General features: G+C 32.6%; 5 protein-coding genes across 6 annotated transcripts; 3 read left to right on the forward strand and 2 right to left on the reverse strand.

Annotated features, from left to right (window-relative positions):
* Positions 1-1,900: 1,900 nt before the first annotated feature.
* Positions 1,901-3,432, reverse strand: LOC129917998 (TGF-beta-activated kinase 1 and MAP3K7-binding protein 1-like). The gene has a single exon (XM_055998284.1). The coding sequence runs from the start codon at positions 3,312-3,314 to the stop codon at positions 1,953-1,955; it is 1,362 nt and encodes a 453-aa protein (XP_055854259.1). The 5' UTR covers positions 3,315-3,432; the 3' UTR covers positions 1,901-1,952.
* Positions 3,433-4,371: 939 nt separating this feature from the next.
* Positions 4,372-5,223, forward strand: LOC129919336 (uncharacterized). Its single transcript, XM_056000194.1, has one exon. The coding sequence runs from the start codon at positions 4,372-4,374 to the stop codon at positions 5,221-5,223; it is 852 nt and encodes a 283-aa protein (XP_055856169.1).
* A 3,787-nt stretch (positions 5,224-9,010) lies between these two features.
* On the forward strand, positions 9,011-9,552 carry LOC129917999 (cytochrome c oxidase subunit 6C-like). Of its 2 annotated transcripts, none has more exons than XM_055998285.1 (2): positions 9,011-9,114; positions 9,215-9,551. In XM_055998285.1, the coding sequence occupies exon 2, from the start codon at positions 9,250-9,252 to the stop codon at positions 9,487-9,489; it is 240 nt and encodes a 79-aa protein (XP_055854260.1). In that variant the 5' UTR covers positions 9,011-9,114; positions 9,215-9,249; the 3' UTR covers positions 9,490-9,551. The 2 variants fall into 2 exon arrangements, with proteins under 2 accessions (XP_055854260.1, XP_055854261.1); XM_055998286.1 differs by having other exon boundaries at positions 9,017-9,114; positions 9,231-9,552.
* Positions 9,553-12,660: 3,108 nt separating this feature from the next.
* LOC129919622 (peroxisomal biogenesis factor 3) lies at positions 12,661-14,203 on the reverse strand. Its single transcript, XM_056000566.1, has 2 exons — positions 14,053-14,203; positions 12,661-13,926 (listed from the first exon to the last, which is right to left on the reverse strand). The coding sequence occupies exon 2, from the start codon at positions 13,885-13,887 to the stop codon at positions 12,820-12,822; it is 1,068 nt and encodes a 355-aa protein (XP_055856541.1). The 5' UTR covers positions 13,888-13,926; positions 14,053-14,203; the 3' UTR covers positions 12,661-12,819.
* Positions 14,204-15,893: 1,690 nt separating this feature from the next.
* LOC129919088 (alpha-soluble NSF attachment protein) lies at positions 15,894-21,186 on the forward strand. Its single transcript, XM_055999922.1, has 6 exons — positions 15,894-16,160; positions 16,300-16,486; positions 16,552-16,683; positions 16,756-16,902; positions 16,966-17,139; positions 20,062-21,186. Exons 1-6 carry the CDS (start codon positions 16,069-16,071, stop codon positions 20,209-20,211), a joined length of 882 nt encoding a protein of 293 aa, XP_055855897.1. The 5' UTR covers positions 15,894-16,068; the 3' UTR covers positions 20,212-21,186.
* The last annotated feature ends 681 nt before the right edge of the window (positions 21,187-21,867 follow it).

Here is a 21,867-nt window from a genome sequence, read left to right on the forward strand (position 1 = left end):
GACTCTATATATATTTTTCTAAGGTCTGAATTTAAACAAATTCCCTTTGAATATTAGAATTCACAGTATATTCATGCTGTGAGTTTTATATAGAGTCGGTAAACATCGACCAAAATAAGGCGTCTTAGTAAGGGTACGACAGATCTAACTGATGAGCCCACTGTCGTACCTGGGCGAAACGCTTTATAAATTTGGAGTTGAGGTCACTTGAACTTTAAAATTGAATTATATTCAATCGCTCCACTTAAAATAGAAATAATTTAAATAATTTTTATTATTTTTGTTATTTTTTTCTTCGTTATTATATCAGCCTGACCACGGGCATACATTTTTCTAAGGTCTGAATTTAAACAAATTCCCTTTGAATATTAGAATTCACAGTATATTCATGCTGTGAGTTTTATATAGAGTCGGTAAACATCGACCAAAATAAGGCGTCTTAGTAAGGGTACGACAGATCTAACTGATGAGCCCACTGTCGTACCTGGGCGAAACGCTTTATAAATTTGGAGTTGAGGTCACTTGAACTTTAAAATTGAATCAAACTAACAAAGAAATTTGACTAATTTTCGTAAACTGTCATCTAAAAATGTATTCCTTTTAATAATTCGGTATCGATTTGATTTTGTGTTTGACGCGATTTAACGATATTTAACATTAAAGGAAAAAACTAATAGCGAATAATTAAAAAAAAATATTTATTTTAGATGACAGTTTACTCAAATCAGTCATATTTCATTGTGAGTTTGATTGAGAAAAATATTTTCTCAAGTCAATGCTCAAGTTGAGAAAAATCTTAAATCTTAAAATGCTGTTTTTTCCGCTCTAGAATGATAAGAATTATCTATCTGTAAAGTTTAAATAAAATCGGTCCAGTATTAAACGAAATATACGTTAATAACGAAAATGTCCATTTTTGCAAAAAGTGGCAACGCCATATTTCTACTATCCGAATTTTTTGAGAAAAAACAATAGCTTAAATAATTACTCACACTCACTAAATTTAATCGAAATTGTTATGTCGTGAGATTTAAAGAAACAAAAAATAAAAATTAACTTTTGAAATTACGTAAAAATCATCTGTACCAAATTTCATCGTAATGTCAGTTTTGATTAAAACCTCGGAATTTTTTTCACACGAAACCAATAAACTTGCCCTCTGGAGCAAGTAAAAATAATCATTTCTGTTCAAACTATTTTTTTTTTTTTTTGAAAATTTTGTGTTACCAAGCACTATTTTTTTGGTTTTTAATTTTAAGTCAAAAGTAAAAAAAAAAAAGTCAAAAACAAAAACCTCATTATACCAAAATCAGGGGTCACATTCTATAAAAAAAACGTATTGAAAACGATCATTCGTTTTTGAAAAACGAAAAAAAATGTGCGACAAATTCAAGGATGACATTCTGTAGGAAGGTATAAGTCACTGTGGCGTATGCGTAACATTTATATTGTTCATAAAATTTCAGCTATTTCTGCATTCTATGAAAAATAGTTTTACATTTTTATTTTTATTTCTGAGATCCAGATCATCAAACAAATAAAACGCAATAAGATGTCAGACCAACAGCTGATTTTTTGCCATAATACCAAGCAGACCAGAGCAATTAAAATCGCTATCGTAATGTTATTATTCTGACGACTCTTATAATTTTCAAAACAATGTTTCCTCAAAATGTCTTATGACTGTCAAATGTGGCTTTTATATTAACTCTTTTCGGTGCAATCCCTCATTTTGGGTAGAATTTCTTGGTTGTCCCGAAAGTAATGGTCTTAACTGAAAATGGTCAAAGTCAAAACAACTTCGACCACTTACACTCGAAACAGTATTTAATTTAGTTCAGGAATTGTCAACCTAAAAACAAAGTAAAAAAAAAAAAAAAAAAAAAAAAAAACCATCAAATAAATCCAACAACAATAAACAATTTATTACAACAAAAAATCTTAATCAAAAATCAATCAAAATTAATCCCCTCCGGCAGTGTCCCCTTCTGTCTGGCAGCTCTAACATTCTCATAATACTGTGAAAAATCCACATAAGGAGTTACTTTTTGAATATCTCCAAAATGACTCGAAGAACTCGTCTGCGATGTTATAGATCCTGTTTCAGTCATATTTGTTCCCATTACCGATGTATCATACATCGAACTGCTATCATCTGCACTACAATTAGTCAAGTCATTACGTATCTCTTGAACTAAAGAATTAAACATGACACGATTACTGCGTTTTGTATTGAAATTTCTTAGGAGAATTGTTAAATCGTCGTTAGATCGTCTTCCTCCATTCTCACAAGTTTCTCTATGCTTTTGAACAATATTATTTACAACAGCTTGAGCCACATCTGTGAGATCTTCATGATTCGATTGCAATTCTTTAGCACACATTTGTACAATTTGTCGATTTTCTTGTGTAGTGTCACCGGAGTAGATTTCTTGCAAATATTTACAAGTTCCACTCGACATTAGCAACAAAAATTGAAATGATGGATCAATTGTTATTCCACCAACAATTTCTGGCTGAGCAATGATTGGTTCAGCACTAGCATTTGCTAAATAGTGACAATCTTTATAACCTCCCTTCCCGAGATAGTACCCAATTGATCTAGTATTAAACATATCAAATCGTTTCAATTGTGAAACATCGACTCCGAGTTGAGTGAGTCGAAGAATTTCATCTTCATTGAGCAAATTATGATCAACTGAAAATTGAATAGCTCGAGAAGTGTGATTGTTGTCAGTTCGACAAAGGAGCACCCTACAAGTGCCCACATTACAAATAAACAAACGAGAGTTATAAATCAAACAAATTGCAGCACTAGCTCCAATTGCCAACTCTTGTTCGATGGATTCTAAATTTCTTACAATTTCATCATAGATTCCAACATTCTCAGCTATTTGACAACGCAAAACAGCATATTTAGCTAAAAGATTGTCAATCGATTCTTGGTATGATTTTTCAACAGTTTGAAAAGCCTGTCGCAAAACTTCATGAACTTCTTCGTCAGTTCGTTTGTCAATTAATTGGCCGAGTATGATTTCGGCAGCTAAACGTTGCATTGCCATTTTGGCAACTTTTTGTCCTTTGTGGCCAGAGAATATGGCATAGAGACTTGTGTTTTCGTTTACCTCGCAATAAAAACTACAATCGGATATTCTTCTAGTGCGAGAGGAAATGTGTCCTGGTTCTTGGGTGGACATGCCACTACCACCACCCCATTGAGGTGTTCGTTTAGCTGTTCCAGCGCCAGTGTTTTTACATTTTGGTAAGTCATCGGTCCAGGATCGTGATATTTCTTCGTTGTAATCGGCTTTCATAATTGGAAGGAGTTGATTTAATTATATTTTTTTTTTCTATTTTATTTATTTTTCTATTTGGAAGTTGATTTCGTTGTTTTTCTTTTAATTTTTTTTTGTTCTTGAGAAATGTCAACATATGTTTGCTGTCAGCAAAATTTTTGACATATTCGGAGTAGAATTCTACTAAATTCGGAAAAAAATCATACAGATTTGTTTGATTTAATGGCTGCCCTACACCATCAACGACAAAAAAAACCCGCGAAAGCGTTTTTTTATGGAAAATACTTGATTATCTGTAAAGTCAGTTGGTGGACGTTAATTTTATTTGATAACGTCATAACAAAACAAGAAAAAATTAAGTACAAAAAATATACTGGGCTGTCTTGCGACTCGAACCCCTATAGTCCAAAAGACAAATCGTTCAACGGTTTGACACTCTGACCTGCTGACTCTATACATACACGTATAACAAAAGTATTTTTTTTATTTCTTTCCAGTGCTATTTGTTTTTGGAAAAAAATACAGAAATTGTTTATTAAACTAAAAAATAAGCTTTCTGCATCATTATTTTTAATCTTGTGGTCGAAAAAACTGTCACAACATGAGTTGGAAAATTTTCACTTTTTGACTTTTTGCAAAAAGTGGCCGTTGTAGTTATAGCCTGGTACGCTGCTCGCGCTAAATTTTAGCTGAGATAAAATTCCCATACAAGTTATCGATAACTTGTATGGGATCCATTTTATCTCGGCTAAAAATTTTCGATAATTTGTATGGGAGCTAAAATTTAGCGCGAGCAGCGTACCAGGCTTATACCTGTGGCGATAGCCACTACATTTACTTTTTATTACTTGTTACTACTTTGTTTACGTTTTACTTTAAATTAATATTTCGATCGTTTCATCAAATTATTAGTTTTCAATTTTCATATTTTTCAATAATAAATTCTTGTTTATAATCAAATCAATAAAGACCTATTGTATAATTTCATAAGAAATAAAATATCTTTTATTTCCAAATTGGTGACCCCGACTTAGAATAAGTACCTACCAATCTTTAACAAGAATTCAAATATAAAATGAATGCAGAACAGGAAGCTGAACTTGCTGCTCTCCGAGAAGAAAATTCTCGACTTCTGCAGAATCAACAACAAAACGCAAGACCTCCAACACAACCAACAATCAACCGTGTGGCAGTGAAACTTCCACCGTTTTGGGCCGAACGGCCCAGCTTATGGTTTTCTCAAGCTGAGTCCCAATTTATTATCTCGGACATAACAAATGAAACCACTAAATTTCATTATGTTGTTTCACAGCTGGATACTCGTGTGGCTTCCGAAGTAGAAGATATCATAACCTCGATCCCAGAACAAAACCCCTTCACTGTTCTAAAAAAGAAGCTCATTGAACGCTTATCAGCATCAGAAGAGCAACGTGTCCGACAACTCATCAGTGATGAAGAACTTGGTGATAGAAAGCCTTCACAATTTCTTCGTCACCTTCGTTCTCTTGCTGGTCCATCAGTTCTGCAAGACAATTTGTTGCGACAACTTTGGTTGCGACGTTTACCATCGAACGTTCAAGCAATCCTTACATCGAGATCAGATCTTTCTCCTGATCAGCTTTCTGAGCTTGCTGATAAAATCGTTGAAGTTTCTCCACCACCAGTTCCTTTTACCGTTCATACAACATCAAATAATGAACCGAACCAAAATTCACAAGCCCTTTTCGAAGCCATTGACACTCTCACAAGACAAGTTGCAGAGCTATCTTCGAATAGAACTTTTCGAAATCGCTCTAAGGGTCGAGGAAGACAAAATTCAAGAAGCAGTTCTAAGTCTGCGAAGAGAGAAGGATGGTGTTGGTATCACTCCAGATACCAGCACAATGCACGTAAGTGTAATAAACCTTGTAGTTTTCAGGGAAACTAAAACAGCAGTCTATAATGACGGCGAATGACTGCAATGTTCCTGGAAGCCGTCTCTTTGTAACCGACCAAAATTCAAAACATCAATTCCTCATCGATACCGGATCTGACCTATCTTGCTTTCCAACCCGGCTTTTACCAAAACGACGTCCTTCCACTGATTACGATTTAAGCGCTGCAAATGATACCGTAATAAAAACATATGGATTTCTGCACCTCGATCTGAATTTGGGATTACGACGAAGTTTCATTTGGAGATTCGTTGTAGCTGACGTAAGCATTCCTATAATAGGGTCAGACTTCCTTGCCCACTATCATTTGCTACCTGACTGTCAATCGAAACGCCTAATCGACACATACACTGGACTTCAATCAACTGGAAAAACCACTTCAATTCAGCACAACAGTGTGAAAACAATTCAAATTTCATCGCCATGCACTGCTTTATTGACTGAATTTCAAGAAATTACTCGTCCTGCTGGTTTGCCTAGAGTTATTAAGCACAAAACTGTCCATCATATCCGCACAACACCAGGCCCTCCAATACAGTGTCGCCCTCGTCGATTGGCTCCAGAAAAACTCAAGATTGCCAAGAAGGAATTCGCTGACATGTTACTTGCTGGAACTATCCGACCTTCAGATAGCCCATGGTGTTCACCACTTCATCTAGCACCTAAAGGCGATAATGGTTGGCGTCCCTGTGGAGATTATCGTGCATTGAATGCCCGAACGATTCCAGATAAGTACTCTTCTCGTCATATCCATGATTTCACTTACAACATCAATGGAAGCAATGTGTTTTCAACTATTGATTTGTTGAAGGCATATCAACAAATTCCCATTAACCCTGATGACGTATGCAAAACAGCCATTACAACTCCATTTGGTTCCTACGAGTTTATGTTTATGACTTTTGGACTGAGGAATGCTGGAAACACCTTCCAACGTTTGATGGATGAAATTCTATTTGGACTGGACTTTTGCTTCACATATGTAGACGATATTCTGGTTTATTCCAAGACCACAGAAGAACATATGAACCACTTGCGCCTAATTTTTGAACGACTTTCAAATTATGGTATGGTCATAAATCCATCAAAGTGCGTTTTTGTTGCTTCAGAAGTAAAGTTCCTTGGATACACGGTAAATTCTGAAGGAATCAAACCTCCCAAAGAACGTGTTAAGACTATTGAAGACTACCCGCTCCCGAAAACAGCAAAAGGCCTTCGTCGTTTTCTTGGAATGCTAGATTTCTACCGAAGATTCATCCCAAAAGCATCTGAGATTCAAGCTCCACTTCACAATGCCATCAGCAATCCTCAACTCAAAGGATCTCAACCAGTTCCATGGACACCAGAGTTAGAAGAAGTCTTCAAGAGTTGTAAAGCCGCTTTATCTTCCGCAACTCTTCTTGTCCATCCAAGCTACGCAGCAGAACTTGGTCTTTTTACTGATGCATCAAACCACTCAATTGGAGCCTGTATAATGCAGAAGATAAAAGGCAGTTGGCAACCCTTGTCATTCTTTTCAAAGAAAATAACTGAGAGAGAGAACGCTTGGCCAACTTACCATCGAGAACTTCTAGCAATATATGAAGCAGTCCAACATTTTCGTCATATGTTGGAAGGTCAAGTATTTACAATTTATACTGACCACAAACCTTTGGTTCACGCTTTTAAACAAAAACGAGAAAAACTTTCACCTGTTCAACAAAATCATCTTACATTTATTGCTCAGTACTCTACCGACATTCAACATATTGGAGGAGAAGATAATATTGTTGCCGATGCTCTCTCCCGCATTGAAGCCATATCTTCCGTTGTCGATTATCAAGCCCTCGCAGTTTCACAAGAAGAAGATGAAGAACTTCAAAATCTTCTCGCGAACAACAGCACATCCCTCATTTTAAAGAAAGTTTTGATGCCTAGAACATCGATGCATCTTTATTGTGACACATCGACAGGTAAGCCACGACCATATTTAACTAAGTCTTATCGTCGTCAGGTTTTTGAAACTCTGCACAACATGAGCCACCCAGGAGCCAAAACTTCAACAAAATTAATTGGTGACCGCTTTGTTTGGCCTTCAATGCGCAAAGATTGCCGTGTTTGGGCCCGATGTTGTATCTCTTGCCAACGCTCCAAAGTATCTCGACATGTTAAATCATCTTTAGGAAATTTCGCAACACCATCTACTCGATTTTCACATGTGCATGCCGACATAATTGGACCGTTACCACCAGTTAACTCCTACCGATATTGCCTTACAATCACCGATCGATTCACTCGGTGGTCAGAGGTATGTCCATTGCAAACTATTACAGCCGAGTCTGTCACTATGGGACTATTATCGTGTTGGATATCCCGTTTTGGATGCCCCGAAAAACTAACTGTAGATAGAGGATCTCAGTTTACCTCACATACCTTTAAAGATGTCGCAAAACAGTTTGGTATCGAACTCCGCCACACCATGGCTTGGCATCCTCAAGCGAACGGTATGATTGAACGCTTTCACCGGCAGTTAAAAGCTGCAATCATGGCTCATTCTAATGAAAATTGGATTGAAGCACTTCCACTTGTTTTGCTTGGAATAAGGTCTGCTTTCAAAGAAGATATTAAGGCAACGTCAGCAGAATTGGTTTATGGTGAACCACTGCGACTGCCAGGAGAATTTCTTGCAAAACCGACACAAAATGAAGTTATTGATCCTTCACATTTTCTTGATCGTCTTCGAAAATGCATTTCACGCCTACGACCTATACCAGCCTCAAGACATTCTCAACATGGGTCATTTGTGTTTAAAGAACTGTTGAACAACTGTAGTTATGTTTTTCTAAGGATTGGCCCCATTCGAAGATCCCTTCAACAACCATACAAAGGGCCATATGAAGTTACATCAAGAGATGAAAAGAATGTTTCTTTAAAAATCAATAATCAAATTATAAAAGTTTCAATCGATAGAGTAAAACCAGCCTTCGTCTTACAAGAAGATTTTACTAAAACATCAACATCAACATCTTTACCTCACTCAAAATTCAAAACAACTCGATCCGGAAGGCATGTACGAAGTACGACCACCGAACCGCTATAGATAAAACATTTTTTTTTTTTTTTTTTTTTTTTTTCATTCCGTAAGGGAATAGTGTGGCGATAGCCACTACATTTACTTTTTATTACTTGTTACTACTTTGTTTACGTTTTACTTTAAATTAATATTTCGATCGTTTCATCAAATTATTAGTTTTCAATTTTCATATTTTTCAATAATAAATTCTTGTTTATAATCAAATCAATAAAGACCTATTGTATAATTTCATAAGAAATAAAATATCTTTTATTTCCAAATACCTTTAATTTAGATTTTTTTAATTTGAACATTTTTCGTTTCGCTTCAGCTACGTACAAGGCTTTTAAAAATTGTTTTTGGAACTTAAAAATAAGCTTTCTGCATCATTATTTTTTATTTTGTGGTCGGAAAAACTGTCACAAAATGAGTTTGAAAATTTTCACTTTTTGACTTTTTGCAATAAGTGGCCGTTGTAGTTATACCTTTATCACTCCAAAAATTTCTACACCTGGAAGTAGATGTTCTGGTTATGAATTATTTTTATACAAAAACGTTTTCGGTGGCGACTTTATCGTTGATTGTAGTTAGTATGGGACATCAAATGGCCAAATTATGTTGGAGCACAGCTTATTTGACAGATTTTTAAAATGCTTAAAAAAGCTTGTTGAAACTGACCATTATATCCATTGATAAAGTAGTAAAAGTTCTATTACCGACAATTTGTTCCGAAAACAAATCACAACCAACTTAACTTTGCTCCTCCATCATTTTTTTTCTTTATCATTCATTTTCTGACATTTCTAATGAAAAATCACTTCACAACTCGAAGGTATGGTTGAATATTTCTTTTAATTTTTAATTCTTTTTTACCAATTTCCAATTATATAACAATTCAAATATACATTTATTTCTTAAATTTAATTTCTCAGTACGTTTTATCAATAGCAAGTGAACAGTATTCAATATGTCCGACGCTCCAGCAACTACAGGCTCAATCCCAAAGCCCGTTCTTCGTGGATTGCATAATGCTACAATCAAGAGGAATTTGGGTGCTGCCATTGGTTTGGTCTTCACCGTCTCAATGATCTTCAAATTGACCGTCAAGGATCCAAGGAAGGAAGCTTATGCTGAATTCTACAAAACCTACGATGCCCAAAAGGCATTCGAAAGGATGAAGGCTGCTGGTGTATTCCAATCTTGTTAAAAAAAACGTCGTCTATTAAGGTTTAATGTGAATACCAAAAAAAAAATAGCAATAAATGCTATACAAAAAAAATATTGATTTTTGTGTTTTCATTCTTATCTTTAGAGCAACATTTTTCCACTAAGAAAAGAAATGTAATAGGCTATCATTCGGATATTTTTGTTAATCAGCTTGCTGTTAATCGACGTCTAATAACAAACTTCCAGACATGTCTTGTTTATTTCTTAGCATACTGCTTTCAAAACATTTTTTCCTATATTTTTATTTTCGTCTGCTTTAATGTACTTTTTCTTCAAGCACTGCTTGAATTCCTTTTTGTTACATGATAACTGGATAGTATTGTTACGCCAGGGGCTCGTATTTAGCCTTAAATACCTAAGTACTTTAATGCATCGCAACCACCTCCCCTCCAGAATACTCAATTCGCTGTTTCACCTGTTTCAGACACCTTTTGTGTCCTTTTGAGGTTCTTCTCTTTTAACTTGTACATTGTTAATAATTCGATCGTTGACACCTTTTTTGGCAACCGATTTTTTCTCCAAATGATGTCAAATCATTTGATGACAGGTAATCTAAATGAAGTTGCATGATAAGTCGAAACCTTTAAAGCTTTGGGCTGACTGAACGTAACTATAGCTCATTCCTATCATAAGTGAGTGACTTTAAAGTCGATAAAGAGATTGTGCGATGAATTCTGGTGGATGGTTAACTTTTCTCGTCTGAGTCTACACAGGTAAGGCCAATCATATAAGTTGGTTTAATGCTTCTGGCTTTTTGGTTATATTAGTCAAATAAAAATCCCCTGAGGAAGCTGGAAAGAAACCGGCGAAACGTAGGGTAACAAAAAGATGAATTAGTGTTTCTTTAATTGCATCCAAAAATAAAGATCCTTAAAGCCCAAATAAAACCTAAAAAATTAAGCTTCTGGTCCAAGTTCATGAAAAAATAGACCTTCCGTTTCCACCAGACTTAAAACTTTGGATATCGCTATAATTTCTTTTGGTAGTCCTCAAAATTCCAAAAAGTCGTCTTTGGAAAAGTTGGTATTCTAAAAAAAAATGAGCTTATGGGCTGTTCTCGCAGTATCTATTTCTAATTTAAAGCATCGATCCACTGGCCTCAATTTGGCTTTATGTCTTATACACCTACTTTCTTCACCAAACCTGGAGGTTGTGAATGAAAACTCCAGAAGAAACATGATAGGGAGAAGGGTTCTCAATTGAAAATCTTCCGCAATTTTTGTCTCTTTTAGCTTTTTAATCATTGTGAGTTTTACATGGAATGTTTTCCGCCCGAAATATTTTTGTTCGCCCGGAATTTTAAAAGCTATCATGAGTTTCGCCCGAAGGGGAATTATATTTTACGCTAACTAGTTTCTTGTTTGGCACAAAAATTTAAGTGAAAGAAGGACTGTCGAATACGTCGCAAATTACCTAAAAAAAAGTTGAAAATAAAGGGAACAACTTTTCGTCCGGAACTCACAATAGGGAAAAGTGAAATTCAATTTTTCCGGGTGGAATCTTGTTCACGTGAAACTCACAATATGGCTGATTATTGACGGAAATGGGACCAAGTTAAAAATGGAAAAGGAACGATATTCTGGAAATTTGCCGAATAGAAGCCATTCTCCCGAACACATTTCCCTGGGAGTTGTCATTCAGAATAAAGCTATGTTTTCTCCAAGGAAAGACCAAGTTAATCGAAAGACATTAAGGACGTGTAAAATGGGTTAAATATTTAGCCGATGATAAATTTTTAACATTTGTAGTTATGTCTGTTTAGTACAAAATTTATCTTTGGCTAAATTTAGCTATGTGAATTGGGTTACATTTTTGAAGTGGCTAAATATTTTTTTAGTTCAAAAACAAAAGAATTAATTGTGTTTAAAACATATATAAATATTTACAGTTTACAAACTTCCACCAAACGTTGTCCCGTGAATTTTAAGTTTGCGTTTGTATTCACTAACAATTTTTTTTCATCATCAATAAAGTGAAATATATGTACCTATTAAAAACTATTAGGTCCATTTTCTTCACTCGGAGTTGAACACAACTTGAGAATTTTTAATATAAAAATTCTCAAGTTTTGTTCAACTCCGAGTGAAGAAAATGGACCTTAATTTTCCCTAATAAACACTCATAATGTTGTACTAATTTCCCAATTTTCTTTCTTTATTTTCAGTTCTTGATTATTTATTTTAAAAAAATACATAAATCCCTCCGCAAATTTTCGGAAGGTCTATCAGAAAATAAATACCCGCTGGAAACCCCAAAATGTTTTGGGGTCATTAGACAGTATCGACAATTCTTGATCTTTGCATTTTAAATGCCAAAACATTTTAGAAATCGGATTTTTCAGAGCCCTGCCTAAAACCAGTATCGCTAATCCTTTGAAAGCAAGGCTCGTTTTTTTAACGTTTTTTTTACTAGGGACAACGAAATGTGGCGCAGCGGCTACAAAGATAAAACCTTAGCGCAGATAAACTAAGCATCAACTTTTTGGAAATGCCCAAAAAAACATGTGCTCGCTCTTGATTTCCTTGTATCCCCTAAGAATGTCGCTAAAATCAAACTATGAAAAAGTTAAGCATACTTGATATGTTTGAAGAAAATCATAAGACATCTGCTGTCTATAGGGAGGGGGGTTGCTTCCAACACTTTACCTCTTTTGCAGTAAAAGCATCCAAGTAGGTTGATGATTGGTTTCAGATCATAACATCTTTACCGGAACTTAGCTCCCATCAGTACTTTTCTCTGTAGAGTTTCACTTATCAGTCCAAGTTGTAAGGAATTTACATTTTCTGTCAATGTTGTGCACGTAACCCAGCTCTTTTCGATTATGCGCGTCAAAAGAGGAGCTGATTTCCAAAGCCAGCTATCGGACTAAAGGTAGTTTTAAGTAAAATGTAATTTTATAAAAGATATTTTGTTGTTTAATAGGAGCAGTTTCGGAAATATGTTTCTGTCTTGTTTAGGAATTTATTTTTGATTGAATCAGATGTGTGTTAATAAGACCTGAAAATGGCATCCATATCTGGTTTTGGAAATTACCTCCTCAAAAAATAAGAAACTGAACAAAAAAATCTCACTTTACCTTTAATCTATGTGATTGTTTTTCATAGTACCTGATTTTTTTTATTTTTTATTTATTTTAAAAACTTACGACCCATTTATTACAAACTAACAAAAAATATATTATAATTATATAAATTATACTCTAAAAAAAAATAATAAACACACATAGGAATGCATTTCAGTATGTGGTCCATAATTGTTCTCGCTTTTTGAAATCGCTGTCACAATCATCATCATTATCAAAAAAAAAAACTTACACACTAAAAACTTCATAAACATTCGCTCCCAGTGTCTTACACTTTTCCGACACCAAAAAGAATGTCACAATTGATGTGACAAAATTTTGTGGTTTCTTCGTGCTATCAACTCCTTTTGCAGTCAGTCCATTTAATATGGGTATTACTTTGGCTAAAGCTAATTCAATATTATTCACATTGAATTTAGGTGATTCATCAGCTTTGTCTTGCAAAGCAGTTTTAACTGTATCTGCCATACATTCTGCTATACAATCCACAGCAATTGAAAATCCTCGACAAATGTTATTGGAACATATTGTCGATACATCATCGCTTTCAAGCAAGTCGAGTGTTTCGCTGTACATTTTATCTAGGATTTCCCCAGAATTACCAAGTTGTGAGGGCATTACATAGTTTGCCAGTTTGCTATTTGGGTCATTCACATCGCTGTTAATCGACATCTGAATTGACCAAAAAAGCTGTTCCAAGTCGGACAAGCTTAAGCGAGTTGTGAGTGATTGTGTCCTTAAAATAGCCTTAACTTTTGATTTAATCAACTGAACCAAGTTAACCAAACCATCGCCAAGGAAATGCCTTATTGACGACAAATAAGCCTCTCGAATGTCGTCAGTGAGTTTATTCTCCTCCTGAATAGTGTCTTTATAAACATATCCACCAATGACATTCATTTGGACTCTTAATGTAATATTAAGCATAGATGTGGCATAAATAAATACTGCAAGTCGTGTAAATGCAATAATTTTCAATTCTTCCCAGAGTTCGATTTTGTTTTCTGGATTTTTTCGCAATCTTTCAAGCAATTCATCATTGTTAACCAATTTTAAGATCTCATTGCATAAATCTGTGCTAATGCCCATGATCACTTGATTGCAATTGCGCTCTTGTGATTCAAAATACTGAATGCGTTGTGTTCGATCGAGAAATTCACGAGCTTGTCGTTCTTGGAAATCTCGTAGTTTTTTTTGGGCATATTTGAAAATTAAAAATGAACCACCTACCACGACTCCGGTAACAATGAATTTCCTGCGATGACGTGATAGAAATCCTCGAATGCTTGATAACATTTTTGTTGGTGGTGGTTTTTTAAACAAAATTCGAAGAGACTAGAAGGAAAATATATATTTTTTATTGCTTTTGGTTAAAATATATGACAGTGCTTGAAAATGCTTTCTTTTGAAGATGAAAAAGTTCGTGAGAGTTATTGTGGTTTATTGTAATGTAATTCTTACCTTTGTTTTTTAATTAGTTTTATAAATAATTAATTAATTATTGATTGAAGGAATTAATTTTCATTGAAAAAAAACAATCGGCCATAGGCCAAAGGAAAAAAAAGAACTTTGAGCAGGTGAAATTTTTGTTGGAGTCAAGCAGTCAAGTTCGGAGAGAAATGTCAAAACAAAATGACATAATGCAGGATGTGTTCGTATGGTTTGAGTAATAAATTGGTTTGAGAAGCACTGTAATTTAATTAAGGTCTATGCATAATGAGAAATACGCAGCGCAAGTGACTAATAAAATAGCTGCGTTCCTTCCCAACAAACAATATCTCTTCTATAAAGCTTTACAGGAGCTACATTAACACCTGTAAAGCCTTATAGAAGCAAATTTGTTAGTCGGGTTTGGGAATATTTATCTACTGCTAAGTACTTAAAGCTGCTTTGAACGCTTCGGAATTTAATCGCTTATAGAAGTTCGGACTTGTTTAACAACTTCTAATAAGTTGTTTAAATACTGTTAAAGAAACTTAAACGAAGAAAGCTTGTTTTTCGGATAAGCTTTCTTAGTGAATTTTTAGAGGCTTTACAGAAATTACCAAGTTTTTATTTGATTTTGATATTGAATAATCTAGCTCGGACACTTTTTTGTTTTGACATTGAATAATTTAGCTCGGAAATTTTTTTCATTGACATTTCTGCTATTTGAACTGATTAAGTTTTTGATTTCATTAATGAATATACTAGAATGGCCGAGTGGGTAGAGTGATGGACTAACCAAGCAGATACGAAGTTCGATACCTGGGTGTGGTAAAAAAATTATATGCTTTTCAAATTATTATAAATAGATAAACTAAATACTAATGGAATGTTATATATAATATCAGGTCAAAAGATAAAATTCATGATTTAAAACCTGCTAAAAAAGAATTCTTTTTTGTTTTTGTAGTTGTTTTTTTTTTTTAATTTCGATAAGACATGTATTAAAGAGCTATACAAGCTGTTCTGAAGCTATCTGTCAAATCTCAAAGCTTCGGTAGAGCTTCGGTAAAGCTTCGTTTAAGATCCTTATAGAGAGTCAAACTTGTAAAACGTTCTCCTTTTTCCATGCCCAACAACCTTACTAAAGTTTAAAAGAAGCTGAAATGTAGCTTTTGTAGTACCTTAACCGAAGCTGAAATGTTAGTTGGGATTCACTATCACACAGAGAAAAAAATAGTCATTTTTAACTATTTTCATTGTTAAAATCGGGATAACTGTTTTGGATTTGGATTTATTTTTCACATTTTTTTGACAATTTTACATCCAGATGTATTTTTTAAACAAGTGAATAATATGGCCGTAAATGAAACAAAAAAAAAACATTCGAATATAATTTTTAATCCAAAAAATCAAAATTTTAAAAAACGTCATGAAAACTCTTTTGGACCAAGAAAATTGATCAATGAATGACAAAATAATGAGTGACAACTCTCCAAATAATCTACAAAGTACAGGTAAGAATTTCGTTTGTTGAGTTGCGTATGAAACGAAAAGCATGACGAATTTTTTTCAAATACGATTTCGCTGTGGCATTTTTGTAAATGAATATTCGTTTCACTTCAGCTGCGTACACTCTTTCATTCGAAAAAGATCGAATAGTGAAAATTCGGCATATTGTTTCATATACGTTAAAAAAAAACTAAGTACATGTTTGAACCAGTTCTAATCTGCGCAAATCGATGAATAAAAACTTGAACCAATGTTAAGCCAGTGCTTTTACAACAATTGACCTTGTGTATTTGCCTTAACGATCACCCAACAAACGAACACATCCCATTTAAACCACCTAGCGCCACCAAACATTTCACGACCAAAACTGTATCTGTCATTTCCTTTCGCTACGTCGAAAAAGAAGAAAAGAAGAAAAAAAAACGAAGTGAAAAGAAATCAATAGTTCTGTGTCATAAAGAGAAAATTTTTTCCATATTATATCCCAGGACGAAAATTTTTAATAGAAATAACTAATATTTCTCAAATAATCCACTAACCATGGCGGATAATGAACAAAAAGCAATGCAGCTAATGGCTGAAGCTGAAAAGAAATTAACCCAACAAAAGGGTTTTCTTGGTTCGTTGTTTGGGTAAGTTAAAGTTATTTTTCCTCTCTAAACCTACCCCCACCCCTTTTACAAAAAAAAATTTTCTTCCATGGAATATAAAATTGCATGTAATTTTTTTTATATATATATGTTTTTTTCAATGATAATGAAAAAAAATTAGAAGTGGTTCAAATAAAGTTGAAGATGCAATCGAATGTTATCAACGTGCTGGAAACATGTTTAAAATGGCCAAAAATTGGTCCAAAGCTGGACAGGCATTTTGTGAGGCTGCTACTTTGCATGCTAGAGCTGGAAGTCGTCACGACGCTGGTACAATGTACGTTGACGCATCTAATTGTTATAAAAAGGTAGAGAATAGAATCATTTTTAAGAATGAATTTGATTTTTATGTTTTTTCTTGATGAAAAAAAAGTCCGACGTAGAAGAAGCTGTTTCGTGTCTTTTAAAAGCCATAGACATTTATACTGATATGGGAAGATTTACTATGGCAGCTAAACATCATCAAAGCATTGCTGAAATGTATGAATCAGATCCAAATACTTTGGTAAAATGAAAAAAAAAAAAAAAGTCTTGTAAAATCCCCTTTTCACTAAATTGTTCTTTTGTGATGAAATAGGCAAAATCAATTCAACATTACGAACAAGCAGCCGATTACTTCCGAGGTGAAGAATCAGTTAGTTCAGCTAACAAATGCATGTTGAAGGTCGCACAGTATGCCGCTCAATTGGAAGATTATGACAAAGCTATACAAATCTATGAACAGGTAAATTAATTCAAAAGTAAAGCAAAATAAGTACTTTATTTAATTGATATTTTCTAATTAAAGGTGGCTACATCATCTTTGGAGAGTTCTCTGTTGAAATACAGTGCCAAAGAATATTTCTTTAGAGCTGCATTATGCCATTTAAGCGTGGATTTGTTAAATGCTCAACATGCAATTGAAAAGTATGCTCAACAATATCCAGCTTTTCAGGATTCACGAGAGTATAAACTTGTTAAGGTGAGTAATTGAGTTAAGTTAAGTATGGTGGTAAGTTTTTTTTCTTTTTTAAGAAGATACCCTTATTTAAGTTAATTAAAAAGTCAGTAAATTCGAGATATAAATGAAAACTGATGACGAAGGCTTTACTTTTTAAGTAGGTAAAACTTTATTTGTTAAAAAAGAGTATTCATTTTGTATCCTATTTCCATCATATTATATTCTATGAAAAAGTATAAAAAAAAACCTTGAAGGAAATTCTTAAGAAAAAAATAGCAAAAAACCCTATCTCCTTAATTCGTTATTAATAACTGAGAAAAAAAAAATCAAAGAAGAGATCTAATTCAGAGCAGACAAAATAAATCGATCATCATTTGTAAAAAAGAACCATTGGACTGTAAATAGGTCTTAAGAAATTCATTTTTTCAGTAGGCGAAGACCTTAAAATATCACTTTCAGCTCGGATAAGAAAACCATTTTTTTTTTTCAGATTTTTATAAAAAGTCTTCTTTACACATTAAATGTCAAAAAAAAAATATCCAAATGATAGCTATAACTATAAGGTTTAAGTCTGTTAAGTTTCAAACTTTGGGAATATTTTTTTGTATTAATTTCCAACCATATAAGCCTTTGTGAGCAAACAAATTTCAATTTTTATTTAAATAATGACGAAATATACGAAATAAAAGTCATACTTTCATATATTTTGAAGTTAAAGTTTGAATATCTTAAGTGTAAAACTACAACAATAAGAAAAAAACTAAATTTTTTCCTATGTTATTTATATAGAAAATAGAAAATAAAAAATCAGAAATAGGCACCTCTTAAAATTAATATAAGATCTCATCTTTTGAAAGACTTCTTCATATTTTCGAAAAAGTTATGCCTGTTTTTTATTTGAAAAAGAAAAGTTGCCTCAAAATGACACAGTCTAGTATACAAACATTTTCATTAAACATACAACCCTACAATTCTCAGCCAGCGAGTTATGTTAAAAGGAGATGATGAGAATAAATTATTATTATATTATTATTAAAGAAGGTTAATAGCGATTTTATGACAATGTCATGGAAATAAAATCAGTTTCAAATTTGAAAAAGCCTTCGTAAAGATTTTTAAAGCTTGATTAGTTACTAACTTATCTTTAGATGATTTGTATATTGCACAAAGTCATTCACCTTTTATTTGTAAAACGCCTGAGTAATTGTAACAGCCAGTGAACCGAAATGAAGCCAATAATTTGTATTACTCTTAATGTGAGATGTTTATACAATTTGGAAAATCGCCAAAGTACAATCTCCACGTTTCAACTGGGCTCGTAGAAAAGAAAAACATTGTAATCATCCATGCTATCCAAAACACGGACATCACTTAAAGGGTAATGTGCACAAGTATTATTGAAAAACAAGCTAACGGCAAAAACAAAATACTCACTGCTTATGTTTCCAAAATTTGATTAGTTCTTCATCCAATTTAACTTTGTTTGATTGAATGGATGATAATTTAGTGGAGTTGCAAACTGAATTTGGCCGATAACCCAAAGCAAATTTTGAAAGAAATGGAAGTACGCAGTTTTATAGCTAAATGCGTCTGATATCGAATTAATTCGCCGCTTTATATGGTTTTTGGTAGGTTGAATAACACTTTCCAATTGATGTGTGTAGGATTAATTTGTTAAATATAATGGATCTAAAGGATCTTTTAAGTTGACCTAAAGGATTTTTTAAACAAGTTGAAAAAACAGAACTTAGTTGGAATAGATTTTATTTAAGAATAATTTATAAAGCCTAGTACGCACCTGAATCGAAACTTTTTAAAGTTTTTTGAATTCTAACACATAAACAAAACTTAAACAGAAAATTCTCCAAAACATAGCCGCTTAAACAACTTATATCTTGAAGTCTTTTGATCTTATCGTCAAAATTGAGGTCTTCAGGGTAAGGAAAAAGGAGTATTTGTTCTTGTATTTAGATTGTGAAGTAGTGTGAATTTAACTTACTAATATTAATGGGAAAACTCCCGTATTTTAACCCCTCAAAAACCATATAAAGATGCGAATTAAAGCCACAAGATTTTTGAACTCAATATCAATACGCATCTATATATAAAAAACTGCGTACTTACATTTTGTTTATACCTCTGCTCCCAAAATGTTCTGTGGGCTCTTAGACCTCTGGTAAATAATAGAGATGAACAATATACGCTTGCATGGGACTGTTCCTTCCGAAAAACCTAAATTGGCGATTTTTACTGCTGATAAGAAAAAGAAAAGAATCGTCAAAACTCTAATGTTCGATCGTATTCGTGCGCCGTAATTTAACGTCAGTACTATTGCATCGAATTTGTTTGTTCGATGTTACAAACGCACAAAATCAATAAGAATCCATGTTCAGTAACTGTAAGAAAATAGTATTATTTGTTGCTAATAAGAGCTAAGAGAAATATTTTTGGATTTAATCAGAAGATTTGCAAATCTGCGACAATATGAACAGAATTCAGTTCTAAAACTGTTCCTCGTATTTTCAGAAGATAATAGTGATAGCTTGGAACATAATTCGACACTACAAGTGTGAACAATTAGAAACTAGAAACATTTTGTTATAAAATGAATGTTTAAACATTTATCGGCATATGGCAGCGAATTTGGCGGGCACAGATTTCAGTCGCTGCCAAATTCCACCCGTGGGGCTATCACGTCACAGGTGAGCCTACTGGGGATTAAAACAATACACTATATTACAAATAACTTCGAAAAATCATTTACATACGATACCTATGTATATCTCATAGAACCTTTTTCATAAACTAATGTCATCCAATTTCAATGAATTTTTTTATAGAAATATTCTTTAGTGTAAATAAAAAAAAAAACAATTTTTTTAGAAAAACATAACGAATTTTGCAAACAAGTGAATGAGAGCATATGATTTGTTTTTTCCTTAGACTCTATGTGAACATTTAGAAGAGCAAAACATCGAAGGATTTACTGAAGCCGTCAAGGATTACGATAGCATTTCCAGGCTCGATCAATGGTATACAACTATTTTGCTAAGAATCAAGAAAGCTGCCAACGATGATCCCGATCTTCGATAAATTCTCATTTTTGTTCCATCCTCCATCACTTTTTCTCTCTATTTCCCTCGTAAATAAGATTAAATGCAAACAAAATAAAATTTATAAAAATAAACAAGAAACAAAAAAAAAAAAAAAAACACTAAAAAATATATATCCAACATTATACAAAAGTTTTCTTTGATTCTGAAATAATTTTTAATACAAAATATGTTTACTAAACTGTTTCTTCTGTTTTTTTTTTTACACACATATACACAAAACTACGTACATATAAATACAGTTTTAACGAATAAAAATGAAAAAGAGAAGCGCAAGCAATTAAAAAACTAAAACAAACAAAAAATATATAGAAAGCAACGTTTTCAAAAAAAAAAAAAAAAACATTTTAAACTAAATTCCAAAATAAAAAAAAATTAAAAAGAGAAAAAAAAAATTGATATTTTTCTTTATTCCTTATCATGGCTTAGATCTTAGAAAACAATTAAAATGTGTTTAAATTTTTTTCCTTGTAGTGTGCTTCAGTGTCTTTCTAAGTTTTTTTTTTTTTAAGATAAAGGGATTTGATTATTGTCGATGGCTTTGAGATGAAAATAAAGTTGCTATTATAAGGCCTCAATATTGATAATACTATAATTATTATTATTTTTTTTTTATTTTTTTCTAATTTTGTCTATATATCTATATTTGTTCGTTATATTTGTTGATAGATTTTTATTTATACGTTAAGCATATAATATAATTAAATTGTTTCTCTATTCTCAAAAAACTTGGGCATAGACAGTAGCTATATATAATTGAATCTAAATGGATTTATTGTAATACATATTATATTACTAAAAATATATATAAGCCCAAAACAAACAAAAATATATTCCATAATTTTATTGTAATTTAAATTTGAAAAATGTCTAAATACAAAACAAAAAAAGAACTACATAATACACTATAATGTAAAATTAAAAAAAAAAAAATTAACAAAAAAAAAAAAAACAATTCGTCGGTGAAACCAGAAAAGTGTGTAACTCCAAATTTTATGAAAATTAGATTTGAATGCCATCTGCTAAACAAACCTGATATCTACCGTTCCTTAAACTGAAAACCCGCTTAAAGCTCATAGTTTTTACTTTATTAGCAAATTAGAAAATGAAAACTTATACAAATGCCTTCAAAACGATTTTGTTTTTTTGCTCTCCTATAAAATTTGCTAAAATGGAGTTACACACTTTTCTGGTTTCACCGACGAATTGCAATTTTATTGATACAAATTACTTGAACGTATATTATAATTATTATTATTGTATTCTTATATTTAAGAATCTATTTTCCAAATAATATAAAACTACTGATAACAAAAAAACAAAACACACACCGATAAACAATATTATATAATCTATTGGAGGAATAAACTGTAATAACCAAAATTTTAAAAACAAATTAAAAAAAAAGAAAAAACAATTAAATTCAGCAAACCTGTAACAAGTTGAAAATATAGTTGGGTCGAAAAATTTATGTTGGATGAACTATATATTAAAAACAGAGGGCTTAGTTGCAGGAACAAAAATTTCAAAAAACAAAAAATTATCCTTTTACGAATTTTAACAAAAATATATAAAAAAATAAAATATAATAATATAAAAATAAATATATTAACACTCACTCAACTTCAGAAAAATA

The sequence above is a fragment of the Episyrphus balteatus genome, chromosome 4 (genome assembly GCF_945859705.1).
Source record: "Episyrphus balteatus chromosome 4, idEpiBalt1.1, whole genome shotgun sequence".
Taxonomy (NCBI): domain Eukaryota; kingdom Metazoa; phylum Arthropoda; class Insecta; order Diptera; family Syrphidae; genus Episyrphus; species Episyrphus balteatus.

Excerpts from the sequence above, each read along its gene's own strand:
- LOC129919088 (XM_055999922.1), top strand. The coding sequence starts at position 16,069 with ATGGCGGATAATGAACAAAAAGCAATGCAGCTAATGGCTGAAGCTGAA. Across the intron at positions 16,487-16,551 it reads CATCTAATTGTTATAAAAAG|TCCGACGTAGAAGAAGCTGT; the intron begins GTAGAGAATAGA and ends ATGAAAAAAAAG. Across the intron at positions 17,140-20,061 it reads GAGAGTATAAACTTGTTAAG|ACTCTATGTGAACATTTAGA; the intron begins GTGAGTAATTGA and ends TTTTTTCCTTAG.
- LOC129917999 (XM_055998285.1), top strand. The coding sequence starts at position 9,250 with ATGTCCGACGCTCCAGCAACTACAGGCTCAATCCCAAAGCCCGTTCTT.
- LOC129919336 (XM_056000194.1), top strand. The coding sequence starts at position 4,372 with ATGAATGCAGAACAGGAAGCTGAACTTGCTGCTCTCCGAGAAGAAAAT.
- LOC129917998 (XM_055998284.1), bottom strand. The coding sequence starts at position 3,314 with ATGAAAGCCGATTACAACGAAGAAATATCACGATCCTGGACCGATGAC.
- LOC129919622 (XM_056000566.1), bottom strand. The coding sequence starts at position 13,887 with ATGTTATCAAGCATTCGAGGATTTCTATCACGTCATCGCAGGAAATTC.